We start from the raw sequence: 18,649 nt of genomic DNA on the forward strand, positions 1-18,649 counted from the left end.
CTCCGGCTTCTTAAAAAAAGGCACAATTGCTTTCAAACCAAAGCACATAGGCTTCTCTCTCTAAGCCAGAGCATGAAGGAAACCTTAATGAGAACGGTTTATTGTGTTCTTCCTTTTCTTCTTCCTCTTTTTTTTTTCGAACTATTCAGTACTTTGAATAGACATTGTATTAAACTGTGTAGCGAGAAGTGGCAGGGGTGTATTAGGAGTCAGAAGCAATCAAGCTGACCAGTCGCCTTATCTCGCTCTCTCTCTCTCTCTCTCAAGCACTTTGCTTCTACACAGTTTCCCAATCCCTCTCTCAGGTGGAAACGATGGAAAACGGTGTGAAGAAGGAAGGGAAATATTAGCCATCCTAATTTTCTGTGAGCGAAAAGGGAAACCGAGCGGAAAAATAAAAGGTCACGATATCATGTTCGTCTTTTCAGAAATCAGACGCCAGGTTATGAGTTTCAGGGATTCAATTACCCTTTCATCTGGAGGTCAAGAAGGCCGTAACCCAGATACGCATTAAATACAGTATGCATGTGACGTAATGAGGGATTCATTGATTGATCTAAGGGTCTAAACACCTTCTGATTCAGGAGAGTTGGTTCAAAGAGTCCAATATTTAGTTACGACACATCATTAATCATCAGATCTCCGAACACCATTAATTAAAATGATCTGAATGTCTGAGTGTTCTGAGCTCCATTTGCGGCTTTCCTGCGAGACGGCTCTCTGAGTCTTAAACATGATCTAAAAGACTCAAAAAGAGAACGAGTCGACTCCTTTCTGAACCAGAAAGTTCAGATCATCAAGCACGGTCAATTAAAGTCCGATCCAATGGAAGGTCAGAGAGCAAGGACAGAGTACCATTAGGATTACATCATAATTATTAGTGATGTAACAGACCGTGGTTGATCTGCCTGTGATCCGTACAGATCGCTCGGCACGGTTCGGTGCGCTTGTGAACCGTGGATTAACTGCAATGTTTAACCTTCATATGTGGAATAAAATTCACTGCTGCTGCATGGGGTTATATTAGAGCACGTTCCTGATTACAGAAATGTATTTAGTTTTGTTTGCATTTAGACAATTTATATTTTCACTCGCTTAAATAATCTCTAAAAAGCTCTAATAATCTTTCTTGTGCTTTTGCTTTGTGCTCACCAGGGTTGCCAGGTTACACTAATAAAATCCCCCCAAGACAGTGCAGAAACTTCATCAGCTCTAATAAAAAATATCCATTTTTAATTAACAAAAAAAAACTTCCAAAGCATAAACTCCTGCGTCTTAAAGATTTCCCAAAGCGCAGACACTGGAGACTCCTTTCCTAAACTCCTTCCTATAATTTGCTTTTTGTGAAGCGTCCTCTCTGTGATGTAAACTTTCTGAGCTGCTCTTATACAGTAGACAATGAATCAACATCTTCTGAGCAAGCAGGATAAAGACTTTAGAAATCAAGTATGTGTAAAACAAACACCATAGTCGAGGCACTAAACATGTGGTCGCTGTTCTGCAACTCTTGTTTTCTAAACATGAAACCTCAACGAAATTGTTAAAATTATAGACCACAGAGGGTTGCGTCAGGAAGGGCATCCGGCGTAAAACCTGTGCCAAGTTGTAGTGCGGACCGTGTATTCCACTGTGGCGACCTCTTCGCCGGGAGCAGCCGAAAGACCACCAACAACAACAGACTGTATAAAAAAAATGAGGGAAAATAGGCGTAGCCTGGCTTTCGTTTGGGCCACGCCTACTTCCCTCAGTTATGACAAGCGAGCTAGCTTAGATTTTGCTCAGCTAAAACGCTACAGTCACTTTATATACTAACGTTACTTTGATGTCCATCACTCGTACACTACACGTCACTCTCGTGTCAACTCATAAATGTCTTGTGGGGAGTTAACCTACGACGATTCCAGTTCTGGCTAGCTAAAATAATGCATAGCGGTTTGCAGTTCACTTAAATCAATCACGCCCCTAATTATGCATCATTTCAAATCTTAACATTATTTTTAAATTAACTCCCTGTACAGTTGCCATGAATGGGAAATTTAGTTATCGAGACTAAAACTGTTTTTCGTATTTTAACGTGTGGCTCTATGGGGATTGACTCACTTTTTGAACCAGTGGTCATTCGAGGAACTGCACATTTTGGCACTTCATTATTGGCTTCATTTTTCAGAACCGGCGGTCACTGACACTTTACAGAAATAATAGAGATTGTTTAAAGAGACTAGCTATAAGGCGGGTTTTAGCATGGATGAGAAAATATAATTTTTTTTACCCCGTCATGAGTCATTATCACTTAACTATGACCTTGCTTCTGTTTATCTGGTAATTGCAAGATGTTTTCACGCAGCTCTGACTTTCCTCCCAACTTCTTGTTAATTCAGCAGGGCTGTGGTTTAACGTTTGATCCAGAACTCATGTTAGGCAGCCGGGCTAAATAAGGAAGACGTCCACTCGATATCCTTCCATTTGTTCTGTGTAATGATGTTAAGCGTAGGCCTCGCTGCTCGATGCCGTAATGATCCGTGTACATTAAACCCGAACCGCGACAAACCCCAGAGAGAGTCTGACGCGTTAAGCCTCTGCACCTCTGGGACAAACGAGCCCGAGCTCTCCGAGCCTGCGAGCATGCGGGGTTTATTAAAAGGCTTCCGAGAAAAAAGAGAGAAAAGAAAAGCTTATATAAAATGACGCAAGGCGACGCTAAGAGAAAAGATAATCTTGCAGTCCCTGTGCACTTTCTCTTCCACTCTATTGTTTTGTTCAACATGCTGTCACGTCTCCTTTCCTCCTTTCTCTGGATTTCTCTAAGGGTTTCTCTTATGCCCGAAGACAGCGGCTCATTTACTGCAGATAAATTCAGTGCACTTAAGTACACCGAGCAATCACGGTAAGAGTATTACCGCCACGATTCGGCTGAGAGAGCAACGATGAAGACACAGCGTGAAGAAGGAAGCAGCGTCTACGGTTCTTAGCTGGAAATCAGCCTCGCTCCGTAACACTCATTAACAGAGATGTTCGATCTGGATACAAATTTTATTGTTTTTTTTTTTCGTGCGCAACAGATACATCATAAGAAATGTATAAGGAAAAATGTCACATAATATAAATAAACACAAAATAAATTGTGTGTCTTCTCGTTCACGCTGTGTGTTTAGCTAGCTAGTTTAGGTAGTGCGGTAAACGAGAATTAATGAAACATAGCCAGTATTTGGTGTAATGATGCGATGCATTAAAGAACTTTTAGGGTTAGTCCACACGAAGCCGGGGCGTTCCCTATCCGATCATTTTTTTTCCTCGTTCTAAAAAGAAATTGCGTAAACACGGCGTCGTCTCAAGAAATATCTGCGTACACACGAAACCACTGAAAACGGTGTAGTATATATGCCAGACCATAACAGCTGCATAGAAGCAATAGATTGTGCTGTAATAAAGCTAGTAGGCTTTGTAGCAACACGAACACAATCATGTAGTTGCTGTTACGTGTGACGCAGCCGACTCGTGATGTGATGACATCATCGTTTCACAAAATATACGGATTGGCCGTACACACGAAACCGCAAAAGGGTGTCGTTTTCAGATTTATCCACTTTGGGACCCGGTTTCAAAAAATAGCGGTTTCAGTCTCCTAAAACGCCGGATCCGTGTGGACGAAATGCCAATACGATAAAAAATGTATACGTATACAGCGAAACGCGTCTCCGTGTGGACAGGCCTTTAGTCACAGGTACAATTTATGCAGTTTTTTAAGGAAATCAGCGGCTAAGTTCCACTGAGCATCCTGCAGAACCACACACAGTTCTTCTATGACTGTTTTACCGGCTTCTTTTCGGCATGACGAACCCGGTATTTATTTATTTTTTTAAAAAAGTGGTTGCTCATAAATGTGCTGCTTTCTTTTCTGCTGTATAAATATTTATTTAAATTATATTTACATAAATATATAACTTTTAATTTTGTGGTGGAATATGGATGTTAAAAAATCTTTCGCTGTTGTTGGGTGTCCAACTGCGACTTTGAGAATTTTTGAGAGATTTAGTAAAAAAAACTTTTTCAATGTTTACATTTATTTCAGACCAACGCAACATTATGTAAACTTACTAAATTTTAAGCAACTTAAAGTTGTCAAAACATTAACGTAAATGATTATATTGAGAGCTTTCAATCAATTAAAAAGTAATCTACATAGTTAATTACGGTCATAGTCTAAGATTTACTTGTATTATAAACATGCAGTGTTGGAATACAGAAATGCACAAAAAAAATGGTTGGAGAAAACAGATTATGCAAATCAAATTCAAATTTCAAATTTCAAATTCAAATTTTATTTGTCACGTACACAGTCATACACAGTACGATATGCAGTGAAATGCTTTTTCGACTACCAGTGACCTTAAAATAAAAGCTTAAACATAAGAAATAAATATAAATAAAAGGTAATACGGTAGAAAATAAAGTTAACTGGTAAAATATACTGTACAAGTAAAAAGAAAGATATATTGCAGTAAAAGAAATATTGCAGAAAAATTAAATTAACTAGTAAAATATATTGTGCTAAGTAAAATAAAATAAAAATATACTGTACAAATAAGAACAAAATATATATAATATAGAAATATAAAAGAAGAAAATAGAAATTTGTCCATATAATTAATGTAAACTTCTTAAAGTGTCTTATTATTAAAGTGATTTGTACAGTGGTCCATAATGAAAGTATAAGTATATAGTGCAAAAGGTGTGCATGAATGTGTCCATAGTGTCCATGAATGCCCAGTGTTGGATGTTAAAGAGATGATACATCTCTTTTACATCCAACAGTTTTATTTTTATATGATCTTAAGCATTAAAATTTCTCAAATGGGACCGGCCCTGCATGCAATGTCTGGGTGGTACATGATGTGGCAACCCACCGATCATATCCGAGGAATCAACAACGCGGAGTCTTAGCCACCCGAGCCACCACTCCCACGTCTTACATGCAATGTATTCGTGTAAAAATGGTTCCCCTTGAACTTTTTTGGCCTTTATGAGTTATTAACACTTAACCCCGCTTTTTGTATTTTAGAAAAGTTATTTTCTCACGACTGCAACCTTCTTGTAACAGTTTCGAGTCAATATTTTAATCAACTGCAACCTTATATCACACAATGTTTGGTTTAGTTAATATCGTGAATTTAAACATGTCGCTTGTAGCTCGGTCAGTGTTGAGGTGGAGCTGAACACACACGAGTCATAACTGTGAGATAAAATGTCGCAAAACTTAATAAGATAAATATTTTCTTGTAGATGGCAGAAACACATTTTCACACTATGCAGACAAGAAATGGAAAAAAACCAAACATTTTTCTCAGACTTTTCATTTGTTCCTCCTTATGATCCTGGCTGAGTTTTTAAAAGCATGGCGTCTCTTCTGTTAGGGTTCACGCTAGGGGTGGGAATCTTTTACCATCTCACGATTCAATTCGATTCCGATTCTTGAGGCCACGATTCGATTCAAAATCGATTTTCGATTCAAAAAGATTTTCGATTCAAAATGATTCGATTTTATTCATAATGATTTCTAATCAGGTTTCTGACCATGATCTACTCTCATCTGCTTTGCTATACAGAATGACAAACGGAGACATTAAAGTGTCTTTTTCACATTTATTAAGTTAAATTCTCAGGAAAGTGCCTTTTATCAAAAACATTGTCTGGTTCTCAATTGCTACTCATTAGTAGCTAGCTATAAAAAATAAAAAAAAAGTTGGAACAAAAATAAAGTGCTTCTTTATAATACAAAATGGTTGAAAATAGATGCATTTTTAGGAAATTTTACGACAAATATCATGTAGAACACAACCGGAGAAGACAAAAAAAAAAAAACATCAGGGAGTTTCGTGAAGCACTGCAGTGTGCATTGGTCTGCAGCTGGCGGCTGACTCTGCTCCGGGTGATGCCTAGTAATATGAGCACGCGCATTTGTTGTGCTGCCGAAGTACTTGGTCTTCGTTTCGCAAAGCTTGCGCACTGTGTGTGTCATGTCCAGCGCAGTGCTTCCAGGCATTCGGTAAAAACCGAAATGACGCCAAACTTTAGCTTTAAGTAAAGACGGGGCTGATTGGATCTCCCTCTCATCCATATTTGCTTCCTCTTTGTTTTAGTGATTTGCCGCGGACGCTTACGTTCAAAAACTGCCTGCGTGGTGACATCAGTACAGACCAGTGGGCTAGTTACAAAAATGGAGGCTAATTTAAAAACAGCTAGCTGATTTTATTTATTTATTAAATCGATTCTTGGACATTTTAGTTCGATTCTGAATCGTTGCAAAAGAGAATCTAGATTTTTCTGTGAATCGATTTTTTGGCACACCCCTAGTTCACGCCGATAGTCAAAGGTGTCGAAGGTTAATGTTTGTGAATACTTTTTTTTCCCCTCAAATTTTAATGGCAATAAACTGTCGAATATTTTCTTTGAACTCCCAAAAAGGTATGATTTTTCTTTTATCTTGAGTTATCATCTCACCTTCTACCCACAACGCAAGCAGAGTCCAGAAGGCCTTCATGTTCCATGTTTTAGGTGTTAATGTAAGTGTAACTCCGCCCCGTCACACTGCAGGTAAAGCACTTGGACCCACAGCACAAGAACTTCAACACACACACACACACACACACACACACACCTGCATCGTTCAGCACTTCCTGCTTTGTTTTCAGTGAGTGAAGTCTAATCTCAGACATCACTGATCTGAACTCCGCTGTGCCGTTTGAGGGCTCGTTGCATTCTTCTGTCCATTTCTATGAGTTTTTGAAAGTTATACACACACTTCTTGCTAACAGTGTAACGCTGCGATGCCGAGAAGTTCTGACGCACTGCACGTTCCATACGCAGTGATTTAATACACAGGGACACGAGCAGGTGTGTGTATTTCTCATAAACACTACTTATCGTTTTACTCCTTTCCGCGTTAGTGTGCTACTGTTTATACACCTCTATTCATACTCTATGTGTGTGTGTGTGTGTGTGTGTGTGTGTTCAGCCTCCCACTGTTTCTTGTCTGTCATGTGTCTAGTTTCCTGACATGTTTAACGAAGCTGTTAAACACTCTGCTTTACACGTTACCATGACGACAAGTCTCAGAGACGATCGATACGCTCTGTAGGTTTTGTCCATGCATCACTCTCACGTCCTGTCTTCCAGAAACTGTCTCTTTGTCTGTCTGTCTGTCTGAACAATTTATCCCTCTACTGTACAGTCCTACCCTGAAGTTACACTTTACTCTACGGATTTTAAGAAGCACATTACAGACAGACAGACAAGGAGATAGAGAGACAGACAGAAAGACAGATCCAAAGAAAAAGACAGACAGACAGACAGACAGTCAGCTACTTAGAAAAATAGACAAATTTAAAACAACAGATAGATAGACAGAGAAGGAGACAGACAAACAGACAGAAAGATGGAGAGAGACAGATATAAAAAAAACAAAAGACAACAGGCAGATAGTTTGACAAAGGGTGAAGGACACAGACAGAAAAAGAGATATTTAGAAGAGACGAATATCAAAAAAGGACATATAGTTAGACAGACAGTGATGGAGAGAGACAGACAGGCAGACAGACAGACAGAAAGGGGGTAAAACAGAGACAGGCAGCTATTTAGAAGAATAGACAAATATTTAAAAAAAAAAAGGTAGTTAGACAGAGATGGAGACAGACAGATAGACGGACAGAAAGACAGAGATGGACAGAGATACTTAGAAAAAGACACAAAAAACAACAGACAGACAGTTTAACAGACAGTGAAGAAGATAGATAAATAAACAGACCCAGAGACATAGAGAGAGAAAGAGAGAGAGAGAGAGAGAGAGAGAGAGAGACAGCTTTTTAAAAGAAGAGACAAACATAAACTGACAGACAGATAGTTAGAAAGAGATAGAGAGACAGACAGACAGCAAGACAGGCAGAGACAAACAGAAAGGCACAGAAACAGACAACTATGTAAAAAAAAAAACACACATACAGATAGTTGGACAAACAGGGAAGGAGACAGATACAGAGACAGACAGATACAGAGACAGACAGATACAGAGACAGTATTGATGGTACGGTATTTTAAAAAAGAAATACTGATAGCCAGAACAGATCAGACAGATGGGGTAATAAATAGTCAGACAGACAGACAAATAGGCAGAGAGACAAAAAGAGACTGAGGTACAGGTAGAGAGACAGAAAGGACACAAAGACAGAGCCAGAAATATCAAAGAAACAAAGTCAGAGTCAAGTACACAGACAGGTGTGAAAATAGACAGACAGTCAGACAGACAGACAGATACAAAGAAAAAAACAAAAACAAAAAAAAGACAGAAAGAGAGACAAAAAAGAGGCAAGCAGACAGAATAAATAATACAGACAGACACTCAGACAAAAAAGACAGACAGACAGACAGACAGACGGGTCGGGGTTCCGGGCTCGGTTTCCATCAGTTCAGTGTAGTTTATATTTGTAATACCTGAGATAAAGTGAGTGATATTTAAAAACAACGGTGTTATTGATAATAAAAGCGGTACGGGTCATGTGACCTCCGTTGCCGTGACAGGAGCGCGTGAAGAAGACAGAGTGGAAGTTTGAGTGGAAGTGCAGGAAGTTGTCCTACCTTCTCCTGGTACTGCCGGCGTGAGGAGTCGAGCGACTGGATGAGCGCCGTGGCGTGACCCACGAACATGGCGTAACACGTGGCTCCCACGATCATGCTGAGCATCGTGATCCACAGATCGGACATGCTGACCGGCGCCCGGGCTCCGTACCCGATACACAGCATGTGACTCATGGCCTTGAAGAGAGCGTAGGAGTACTGCTTCCCCCAGGAGTCGTTCTGAGACACAGAGAGAGAGAGAGAGAGAGAGAGGGAGAGAGAGAGACGCGGAGAAAGGGAGGATGGGAATGGATGGGAGTTTAATAAAAGAGAGTCGAAGGAGTTGAGATGCAAGGAGTTGGATGGATGGATAGATAGATAGATAGATAGATAGATAGATAGATAGATAGATAGATATATTTAATAAAAAATAAAGACAGAAAAGATATAGAAAGAAATATATAAAGAGAACAAAGTAAAAAGAGGAAGAAAGAATTGAAAAAGTATGAAAGAAAGAAGGAGGTAATCAGGAAAGATGAAAGAAAAGATGGAAGGAGGAATGAAAGTGTGGCAGGAATGATGGAAATGAGCCATGTATTGTGGAATGACACAAAGGGACCAAAAAAAAAGGAGAAAATGAAAAATAGGTGAAAGGTAAGAGAAAGGATAGTGGAGAGAGAGAGGGAGGAGGGAGGAATCAAGGGAGAGAGAGAAACAGAGAAAATGAGAGAGAGAGAGAGAGAGAGAGAGAGAGAGAGATGGGTAGAGAGGAGTTATTGGGCACAGGCTTGCAGTCAGTGTGCTGATGAATGACGATGATTCTCCGTGAGGCTCACTGCCCATGTGCCCTTCATGCCTGAAATCCCTTCTATAGCTCCTTCTCTTTATCGCTCTCCCTATTGTTTTCATCTTTCTTTAATCACTTTCTTTTTCCATCTTCCATTTCTCACAGTTTATCAGCTGGTGAAACAGTTCAACCTTTTATCTCCGTCTGATTCTATTTCAGTTCAGTTTAATTCGGCTCATCTGAGACTATCCTCATGGACACGTCTTTATTAATCTAATCTGTGACTAGAGCCTTTAAATCCGTCCAATAAGTAAGACATTAGGACGACTGAATGCAGTTACATTCACATGTAACAACAGACAGCTGCGATAAACAAGTATCTGTTTGCACGTGTTCCCCATCAAAACATCAATCATCACACCACAAACAAATACCAATGTTAACACAATGTTTCCAATCAAACACCAGTGTTCACCATCAACCACCAACATTCACCATCAAACACCAGTATTTACTACCAACATTCACCATTAAACACCAATACAGGTACAGTATTTGCAATCAACCTAAAGATTCACCATCAAGCACCAGTATTTCGCATTGCCCACTACTATTCACCATTAAACACCAGTACCCACAGTACCATCAACCACCGATATTCACCATTAAACACAAGTGTCTTTAATCAACCACCGCTATTCACCATCAACATTCATCATCAAATGCCAATATTTACCAAACACCAATATTTGCAATCAAACACTAGTATTAGAACAGTATTTACTGCCAAAACACTTTATAAGGTCAATTTAAAATTCTATTCTACTTTTTTATCATTTATTTCTGTATTTATTTATTATTCCTTTTTATTCCTTTTTTTGTATTTACCTTTTAATGTAATTGTATTGTTCACTGCTCTTCTATTTCCTTCTCCTCGAGAGGCTAAGACATAATAAGAATTGAATTGTACCTAGGTATACATAACAATAAAAATCTTGAATCTTGAAACACATATTTAGCATCAAACACAAATATTCACCATGAACTACCAATATTCACAGGCAGCCACCCATAAATGCCATACTTACGTTTGATGGTGAATAGTGGAGGTTGATGGTACTGTGGGTACTGGTGTTAGATGGTGAATAGTGGTGGCCAATGCTAAACACTAGTGTTTGGTGGTGAATCGTGTGGTTTATTGCGAATACTGTTCCTGTATTGGCGTTTAATGGTGAGTGTTGGTGTCTGATGGTGAATGTTGGTGGTTGATTGTGAATACTGGTGCTTGATTGCAAATATTGTGTTAATATTGGTATTTGTTTGTGAATGATGATGTTGAATGATGGTGAATGAAACAGTATTTGCAAACACTAGTATTCACCATCAATCATCAACCACCAACATTAATCATCAAACCTCAGTATTCACCATCACTCACAACATTCACCATCTAACACCGAAGTTTACCATCAACCACCATATAATTAACCACCATTACTTGCAGTCAAACACTATCATTAACCATCAAACACCAGTATTCACCACCAAACACTAATATTTAACCAAATACCAATATTTCATATCAGAACCACCATCAACCATCCGACGTGATACACCAAGCTTTTAAAATACGGTAGCAGACCTTGAAAACATCTATAAATGTCCCATGGTGTTTTTTTTTTTTTGTATTTTGGGATTACTTATCACTGCTGATGGAAAGTGAACTCCACCTGGACGTCAACTAGTGCACTTCACTCAGGAACACGGTGCTGACAAACTAAAAGAAGCGTCAAATTATTTCTGGATGTCCCCAATTCCCTGTTCCTGCTCTCTCTCTCTCTCTCTCTCTCTTACTCTCTCACTCTCAGTGTGTTCTCAGCAGAAGGATGTGATAAGTCATCAGTAAAGTACTGGCTCCATAGTTGCTCCTGAGTTGCTGACTGCTCACATTTCATTCTGTTCCCTCAGAGACGTCGAGGAGCCGAGGCAAAAACTCGGCCCTGAAAACTCTTAAATCGCACACCGTGTCCAACACGGCACTGTGGATAACGCAACCTTTCTCCTGCTTCCAGCGTGTCCACTTACTTCTCTTATTTATGAAATCCAGGATCTAATATCCGGGATCCAATCTCCAGCATCTGAACTCCAGCATATAATCTCAGGATCTCCAGCACCTGATCGCCAGGGGGTAATCTCTGGGATCCAAGATCAAGCATTTAATCTCCGGGATCTAATCCCTCAGATTTAATCTCTTGGATATATTCTCCAGGATCTCATCTCCAGCGTCTGATGCAGAGGAACTATTCTCCGGGATCCAATCTTTGGAGTCTAATCCCTGGGATCGAATCTTTGGGATATAATCTCCAGCATCTACTCTCATGAACCTTCAGGATCTGATCTCCATGACCTAATCTCCTGGATCCAATCTTAAGGATCTAATCTCCGTATGTAATCTACAGCATCTGATCTATAGAAGCTAATCTCCAGGATCCAATCTCCGGGATCTAATCCCTGAAATATAATCTCTAGGATCCAGTCCCCAGCATCTACTTTCAAGAACCTGATCTCCAAGATCTGATCTCCATGATCTAATCTCCAGTATCTGATTTAGTGGCTAGGATCTTATCTGCAGGATTCAAACACTAGCATCTGATCTCCAGAATCTAATCTCCACTCCAATCTCCTGGTGTCTAATCTGCGGGATCTAATCTCCAGCATCTTACCTCTGGGATCTAATCTCCATGCTGATTTTATGAGACAGATATATAGAATTATGTGTTAATTGCTTTATAGCAGAAATATAGAAGCTACACACTGCATTTGCATTTGACTGACATGAACAAGTGTGCATGTTAAAACGCCATTCGCCCTTTACATCTGTTCAGTTTGACTTACATGTAAATGAAAATATTTCTTTAAACACAAACACACCACTATGTCATTTTTTGCTTCCCCACAAAGTACAAAATTTGCAATATACCACACACACCCACACACACATCTGCAACACTGTTTGTGGTTAATAACAGACTGGATTTTAATTATTGCATGTTTGTGAGCGCCAGAAAGCTTCACCTGAACAAAACACACATCTCAGTAATTAATGGCGGAAATCCGCAGCTTGGGCCACGTGGGAAACGCCGCTGGTCCTCTTATCGACAGCCTGATGTTGCACAGTTTAGTAATAATGTGTTATTGGCTCACAGTGGGAAAGGGAACACACAATACACCTGGCCAGCTGTTCAGGTGTGTTAAATAGTGTGTGTGTGTGTGTGTGTGTGTGGGTGTGTGTGTGTGTGTGTGTGTGTGTGTGTGTTTGTGTGTGTGTGCGTGTGTGAGCCACGTCTTAAAGGTGGAAGTATATTTTAACAGGGATGATTAATTACTACTGCAACAGGAATGATTTTTTTATTTTTGTCTTTACTGCTCTAAAGTGACATACTGTACTGTACAGACAGATATTTTTGCCAGATACACTAAAATAAAAAAATAAAAAATGAAAAGCATTTTTTTACTGAAAACTGAAAAAAAAAACTTAAAGCGGATCTGCAATACATCTTGAAGCATTTCAAACGTTTTTAAGTAGAGAAGAAAATCTGTAAACCGCAAAATGTTGTATTAAAACATTCCATTAATATTTATGCAGAGAAAGTTTCTCGTATTCAGAGTCGGGTTACGCAGATGTTTAAGTCGATTTTCAGGCGCTGAACTCACTTGAGGTCACACATAAAGATTTGGTGGAATATTCTCACTTGGAAGCATCCATGATGGGGTTTCCCAACAGTGAGTCTGAGGCAGAAGTGCACAGACGATAAGATACTAGTCCATCATCTGGAGGGAAAGATTAAATGATTGAAATGAAGGAAGAAATTAATGACGTGTGGATTTTGAACATTTATTAAGAAGGATGTTCAGGTGGAAGTTTGGAGGACAGAAGTACATTTGACGGAAAACATAAGTAAGGAAATTTAGAAGTCTGGACGTTTGGAAGGAAAACATGATAATTAAAAGAAAGGTGTGAAGGAAATAAAACAATTGAAGAAAGTACATTTTGATATTTCATTAAAGAAGGATGTTTGGAAGGAAATGATTCCGACAGTTTGAAAGGATGGAGGTTTGGAAGAAAGAAGGAAGGAAACAAATTTTGAGGTAGGAAGGATGCTTGAAGGAAGGAAGTGAAAAAGAAAGATGTTTAGAAATCTGGAAGTTTAAAATGAATGAAGGAATAACAAATAGATCTGAGAAGAAAACCAAATCTGGATGAAGGAGGTTTGGGAAAAGGTTTAAAAAGAAGTGAGGAAGAAAATTTGGAGGAAATTATTAAGGACAGATGTTTGGAGGGATGGAGTTGAGAAGTTTTAATGGAAATAAGGATGATTGGATGGATGAAAGGAAACAAATGTGAAGACAAGAATGTTGATTAGAAGTAAGAAAGGATCAGTAAAGAAAAGTATTGCAAGCATGAATAAAATAAGTTTGTAGGAAACTTGGCAAGAAGAACATTTGAAGGAATTTACTTCGTCCAAACTTGCCCAATTTCTGCTAAGTTTGGAAAAAAGTGAAGAAGGAGGACATTTGGAGGAAGGATATGAGAATTTGAGAAGATAAAAGTCTTGGACAACAAAAGGATAGTTGCGGAAATTTTGGGGAAGAAAGGAAGTTTGGAGTGACAGGTTAGGGAAGGAAGTTTAAAGCAATGGTTTTCGGAAGAAGAGAGAGAAGTTTAAAGAAAAAGTAGTGTGTTTGGAAGAAGGGAAGAAAAGAAATTTAGCAGGTTTAGATAAAGTTTTGCAAGTTTGGAAGAATGAGCAGTTTGGAAGGACGTTTGGAAGTTTAGAAGGAGGAAGTGATGTTTGGATGGACAGAAGGAAAGATGGATGGACTGAGGAAAGAACGAAGGTCGTAAAAGGTTGAACACATCACTACCTCATTGTACATATCAGTAACGTTGGATGTTAGCACAGTATTCAGTACCGATGCAGATTTATTTCCACGTTTATTCTGAGTGCCAGAGATACTCACTCAATTTCTGAGTCTCAGAGTCACGTCGCTGTGCTACAGAATAAAGAACATCAGAAGCTAATTACCTTCTGCATCACCGTCAGGAAACTCGTCAAGTGACTGTGGCTTTAATGCTTAATGCATGTTTCTATTAAACAGGACTAAAACCAAAACACAAGATGACAGACGTTTTCTGTGCTCTAATTAGCTGTGAGACATTAATGTGTTAGCGTGTTGCTTCAAATAGCTTTACACACAAACACACACGTCTTTATCGCTTTGTTATCGCTAATGCTCCATGTGCACATCCCTCTTCTAACTGGCTCCCACACAGATCCTGAATTCTTAACACACACACACACACACATACACACACACTGCACTCGGACACCACTGAGCTAATCAACACGCTTGTCAAGTGCAGTCCGCTAATCATGGTGAGTCACTCGAGCACACGCAGCCACCCAAGTCGTACGTCTGATTGCAGAGGAGGAAAAAAAAAACGCTTGTTATTTTTTATATTTATTGACGGCGGGCTCTGGGATTAACAGAGAGAGCGGCGGTGATCAGACAAGGCCGGGTCTAACACGAGGCCAGACGATTCCGGTCCTCCTCCTCCATTACGTCTGGGTTTAGCTCGGTGGAGGAGACGCTGATCGCCGTGATTCTACTGCACAGGGATGCTAATGACACCCAAACCAGTTACACCAGTATATCTAATGTACAAAAAGCTTTTCTTGACTGGTAGAGACAGTCAAAAAAAAAGGAAAAGGATGGATTGCAGAGGGTAAAGGCTGGTGTAAACTGGTGTGACGTGCAGGGTGTGAGGATTTAACAATTCTGTTAGACATGGAGCTGCAGAGAAGCGTTGTGTCCAACCGCTGCTTTCGCCATTCTAATACTTTTATAAGAAAGACAAGAAGGAAAAATGTAAAAAGAAAAATAGACTTTGAATAAAACATCTTACCAAGAAAGAAAGTAAGAAAAACTCACTTTGCTTAACCCACTTTTAGATTAATACATAGAGTTCATTTGCCTACACCTACAAAAAAGAAGAAAAGAACAACAAAGGTTTCTTGTGCCTATGCAAAAAGAAAGAAAGAAAATAGAGCAGTAGGTACTTTGCATATACCTACAAATAAAAAAAATAAAAAAGAATAGAATAAAGAGATAGAATGTCTAACTTTGATAGAATGTCTACACCTACAGAGAAAGAAAGAAAGGAGAAAAAAACAAGAGAAAAAAGAGACTGCTCCCTGAGCCGTGACAGGTGACGATGCTAAGTTACCAAAGGTGGTTAGCATTAGCGAGCTAGCTTCATTAACTACCTGGGAGTTACAGTACAAGTTCATCAACAGTCCATATTAGGCTTTGTTTATATTTGAGAAGAGATTATTTATTTATGTTTCTGCTTCAAAACACACACACACACACACACACACACACACACACACTTGACATTAACCTGACAGTTATTTTGTTCAGCCGGTTGGAATCTGCGGCTTTAGCGCTCAAACTCAGCGTGAGGTCTTAGTGCTCGTACAATATTACGTTTTCACGTGTTGTTCACGCTCTCGGTGTGAGAGAATAGGCGATATGTGTGGTGTACTCCAACCCTGCGTTCACACCAGCAAGCTACAAGTCGATCATGTCACTGCTAGCATAGGCACGTGTGGGCTGGGGCTTGTACGACTTTTAGGCTTCAAAAAAACCTAGCTACGACCAAGGTTCAAGCTATGATCTTGTTACAATTCTAAACATACTCAGCAAATAATTTGCTCCCACCACACCCATGCTCTAATAATTGTGTGAATAATTTAGAGCACCACCTGTAGGATTGTAGAGGAACAGCAACGTTTTAACCCCACAAACGCAAAAAAATGTAAATAAACAAAATGCAAACATAATTTTATGTTTTATTTTTAAAATGATTACGGCAGACATTTTCATATACTATTATTATTATTGTTATTATTATTATTATTCTTGGCTGGTTATTATAGCCCTGTAGGCTGAGAATCACTCATACTGTTACAGTGGTATACCCATAAGGTGTACCTTTCATGTGTGCTAATTCTTATTAGACTAAACATTAGCATCAGCCTCTTGAGGATTAGCACCTGGTGTGTTATCATGGTGTGATAATTAAGCAGCAGTAGGCAGTGGTGCTCCCTCTCTCTTCATTAGTCCTGGGGGAATGTTACTTATAACACTGCTACAGTACTGATATCAGGACCCAGTGCCACCAACACACACCACAACACACACTCCGACAGACACAGTGCTTTATACTGCATGGAGAGCACCTTACGAGCCCTTATACTTAATCATACCTGGTCTCTCTCTCTCTCTCTCTCACACACACACACACACACACACACACACTTACAGCAAATCAGAGTATCATTACAGCAATGTGAGACGAAACTAGAAGACAGTGGAACCTTTGATTATGAGCATAATTTGTTCCGGAAGCGGGCTAGTATTCCAAAACACTCGTAAATTAAAGCGAATTTATCACAAGAAACACTAAACACGCATTTACAAACACAAAATAAAATATGTTTTACCCAAACACGTGGTCACAGTGTTATAGTAAACAGTACACGCGTGCACGGATGTTGATTATACCAGTGAGAGACGCGCACTAGGACCCAGCAGGCGAGCCGATTACCCACAATTCAGTGCAAGAGAGAGAAAAAACATTGGCTCACTTATGATCACGTGACACTCTGCATCAAAACAAGAAGCGCATGTGTGATACATGATACTTGGTACTCGTAAACCAAGACTTACTCGTTTTTCAAGTCAAAATTTATTAGAAATCTTTGCTCGTCTTGCGGAACACTCGCAAACCGTGTTACTCGCAATCCGAGGTTTCACTGTACACTGTGAAAGATGGAAGATGTAACAGAACTGTATTTCATATCTGTGTTACATGTGTATAGTTTTATTTTAAGGTCTGATCAATAAATCTGACAATGATAAAATCTGATATTATTATTATTATTATTATATATAAGGAACCCTGGATGGCCTCTTCATTATATCTCTAATATAAACCTTTCCACATACATACTTCCCAAACAAACGCTGTCTTTGAAGATCTTAAGATGACCATCATGCATGTGTGTAAAATATCTAACATTATAAAATATAACTGATTAAAAGACATAATGCAGCACTTTATTTTACTTGGGCATTAACTATTTTTTTTAATACATGTGCATCCCTGTGGCCTTGCACCACGAGGATTGGTGGATTAGGACATGCAGATTAGGTTATTTGGCATTCACAAATTGTCCGCAGTGTGTGTGTGTGTGTGTGTGTGTGTATTTGTGCCTGTGATGGATTGACAGCCTGTCCAGGGTATACCCCGCCTCATGCGCTAAAGCTCTAGCACCCCATCGACCCTGTTCACAGTATACGCTATACAGAAGATAAATGATGAATAAATGAATGAATGAATGAATGTGCATCCCTTATTTTTAACGATATCTGCAGTTTAAAAGGCTATGATCATTTTATACTGAATACATATAAACCACTTTTTCATACCCTCTCATAATATGCAAATCCATATGTTGGTTTTTGTGCAATAACTTTATAATGACCTGGTGTGAAAGACCTCTGTGTTCACTTGTTTATATATCTACTGTATACTATATTCACATGGTTCTCGTACCTTACACACCAATATGCGATCTGGCTTATTTAATACTATTGCCTTGACCTTCCATGTGTGTGTGTTAAATTCTTAAAACTAAAGAATTAATTGCACCGTAAAAACTGCTCAAATTTCTCTGTATTTAGTATAGTGACAATAAAGAATCTTCAATCTTGAATTGGGTTATAAAGTCAATAAACCTGACTTTCTGTCACTGTTAAATAATAATAATAGATAATAATCACTGTGCATACTGTCAAAATCACCAAACATAGAATTCATAACTTTTTATTTTATAATAACAAGAACAAACAGCTTTTTCTCTGCATATAAGATTGAAAGAGTATAGATTTGGGGACCGCGAACAATACTGAACTTTACAGAAACGAAGACCGGCGGTGTCAAACACAGCGTTAATGCGTTTCTACTACAAGAGGAAAAATCGCGACGGTCCCTAATCCTGCACTAGTCGCACGTGCGGCGTGTTTATTTCATATTCTTCGCGGTGTAAATAAAAGCGGACTAAAACATATACGGATTTAAGTAGGGGGAACAACTATTTTTTTTTTCTTTATTAATCTGTTTAC

General features: G+C 39.1%; 1 protein-coding gene across 1 annotated transcript in view; it reads right to left on the minus strand.

Annotated features, from left to right (window-relative positions):
- The window catches only part of LOC128507292 (potassium/sodium hyperpolarization-activated cyclic nucleotide-gated channel 1), a 130,741-nt gene that overhangs the window by 39,740 nt on the left and 72,352 nt on the right, over positions 1–18,649 (minus strand). The window contains exon 4 of the mRNA XM_053478049.1: positions 8,629–8,847. Coding sequence (XP_053334024.1) covers positions 8,629–8,847 — 219 coding nt within the window. The remainder of the gene's footprint in view (positions 1–8,628; positions 8,848–18,649) is intronic.

Source organism: Clarias gariepinus, chromosome 19, assembly GCF_024256425.1.
Source record: "Clarias gariepinus isolate MV-2021 ecotype Netherlands chromosome 19, CGAR_prim_01v2, whole genome shotgun sequence".
In the NCBI taxonomy this organism is placed as follows: Eukaryota; Metazoa; Chordata; class Actinopteri; order Siluriformes; family Clariidae; genus Clarias; species Clarias gariepinus.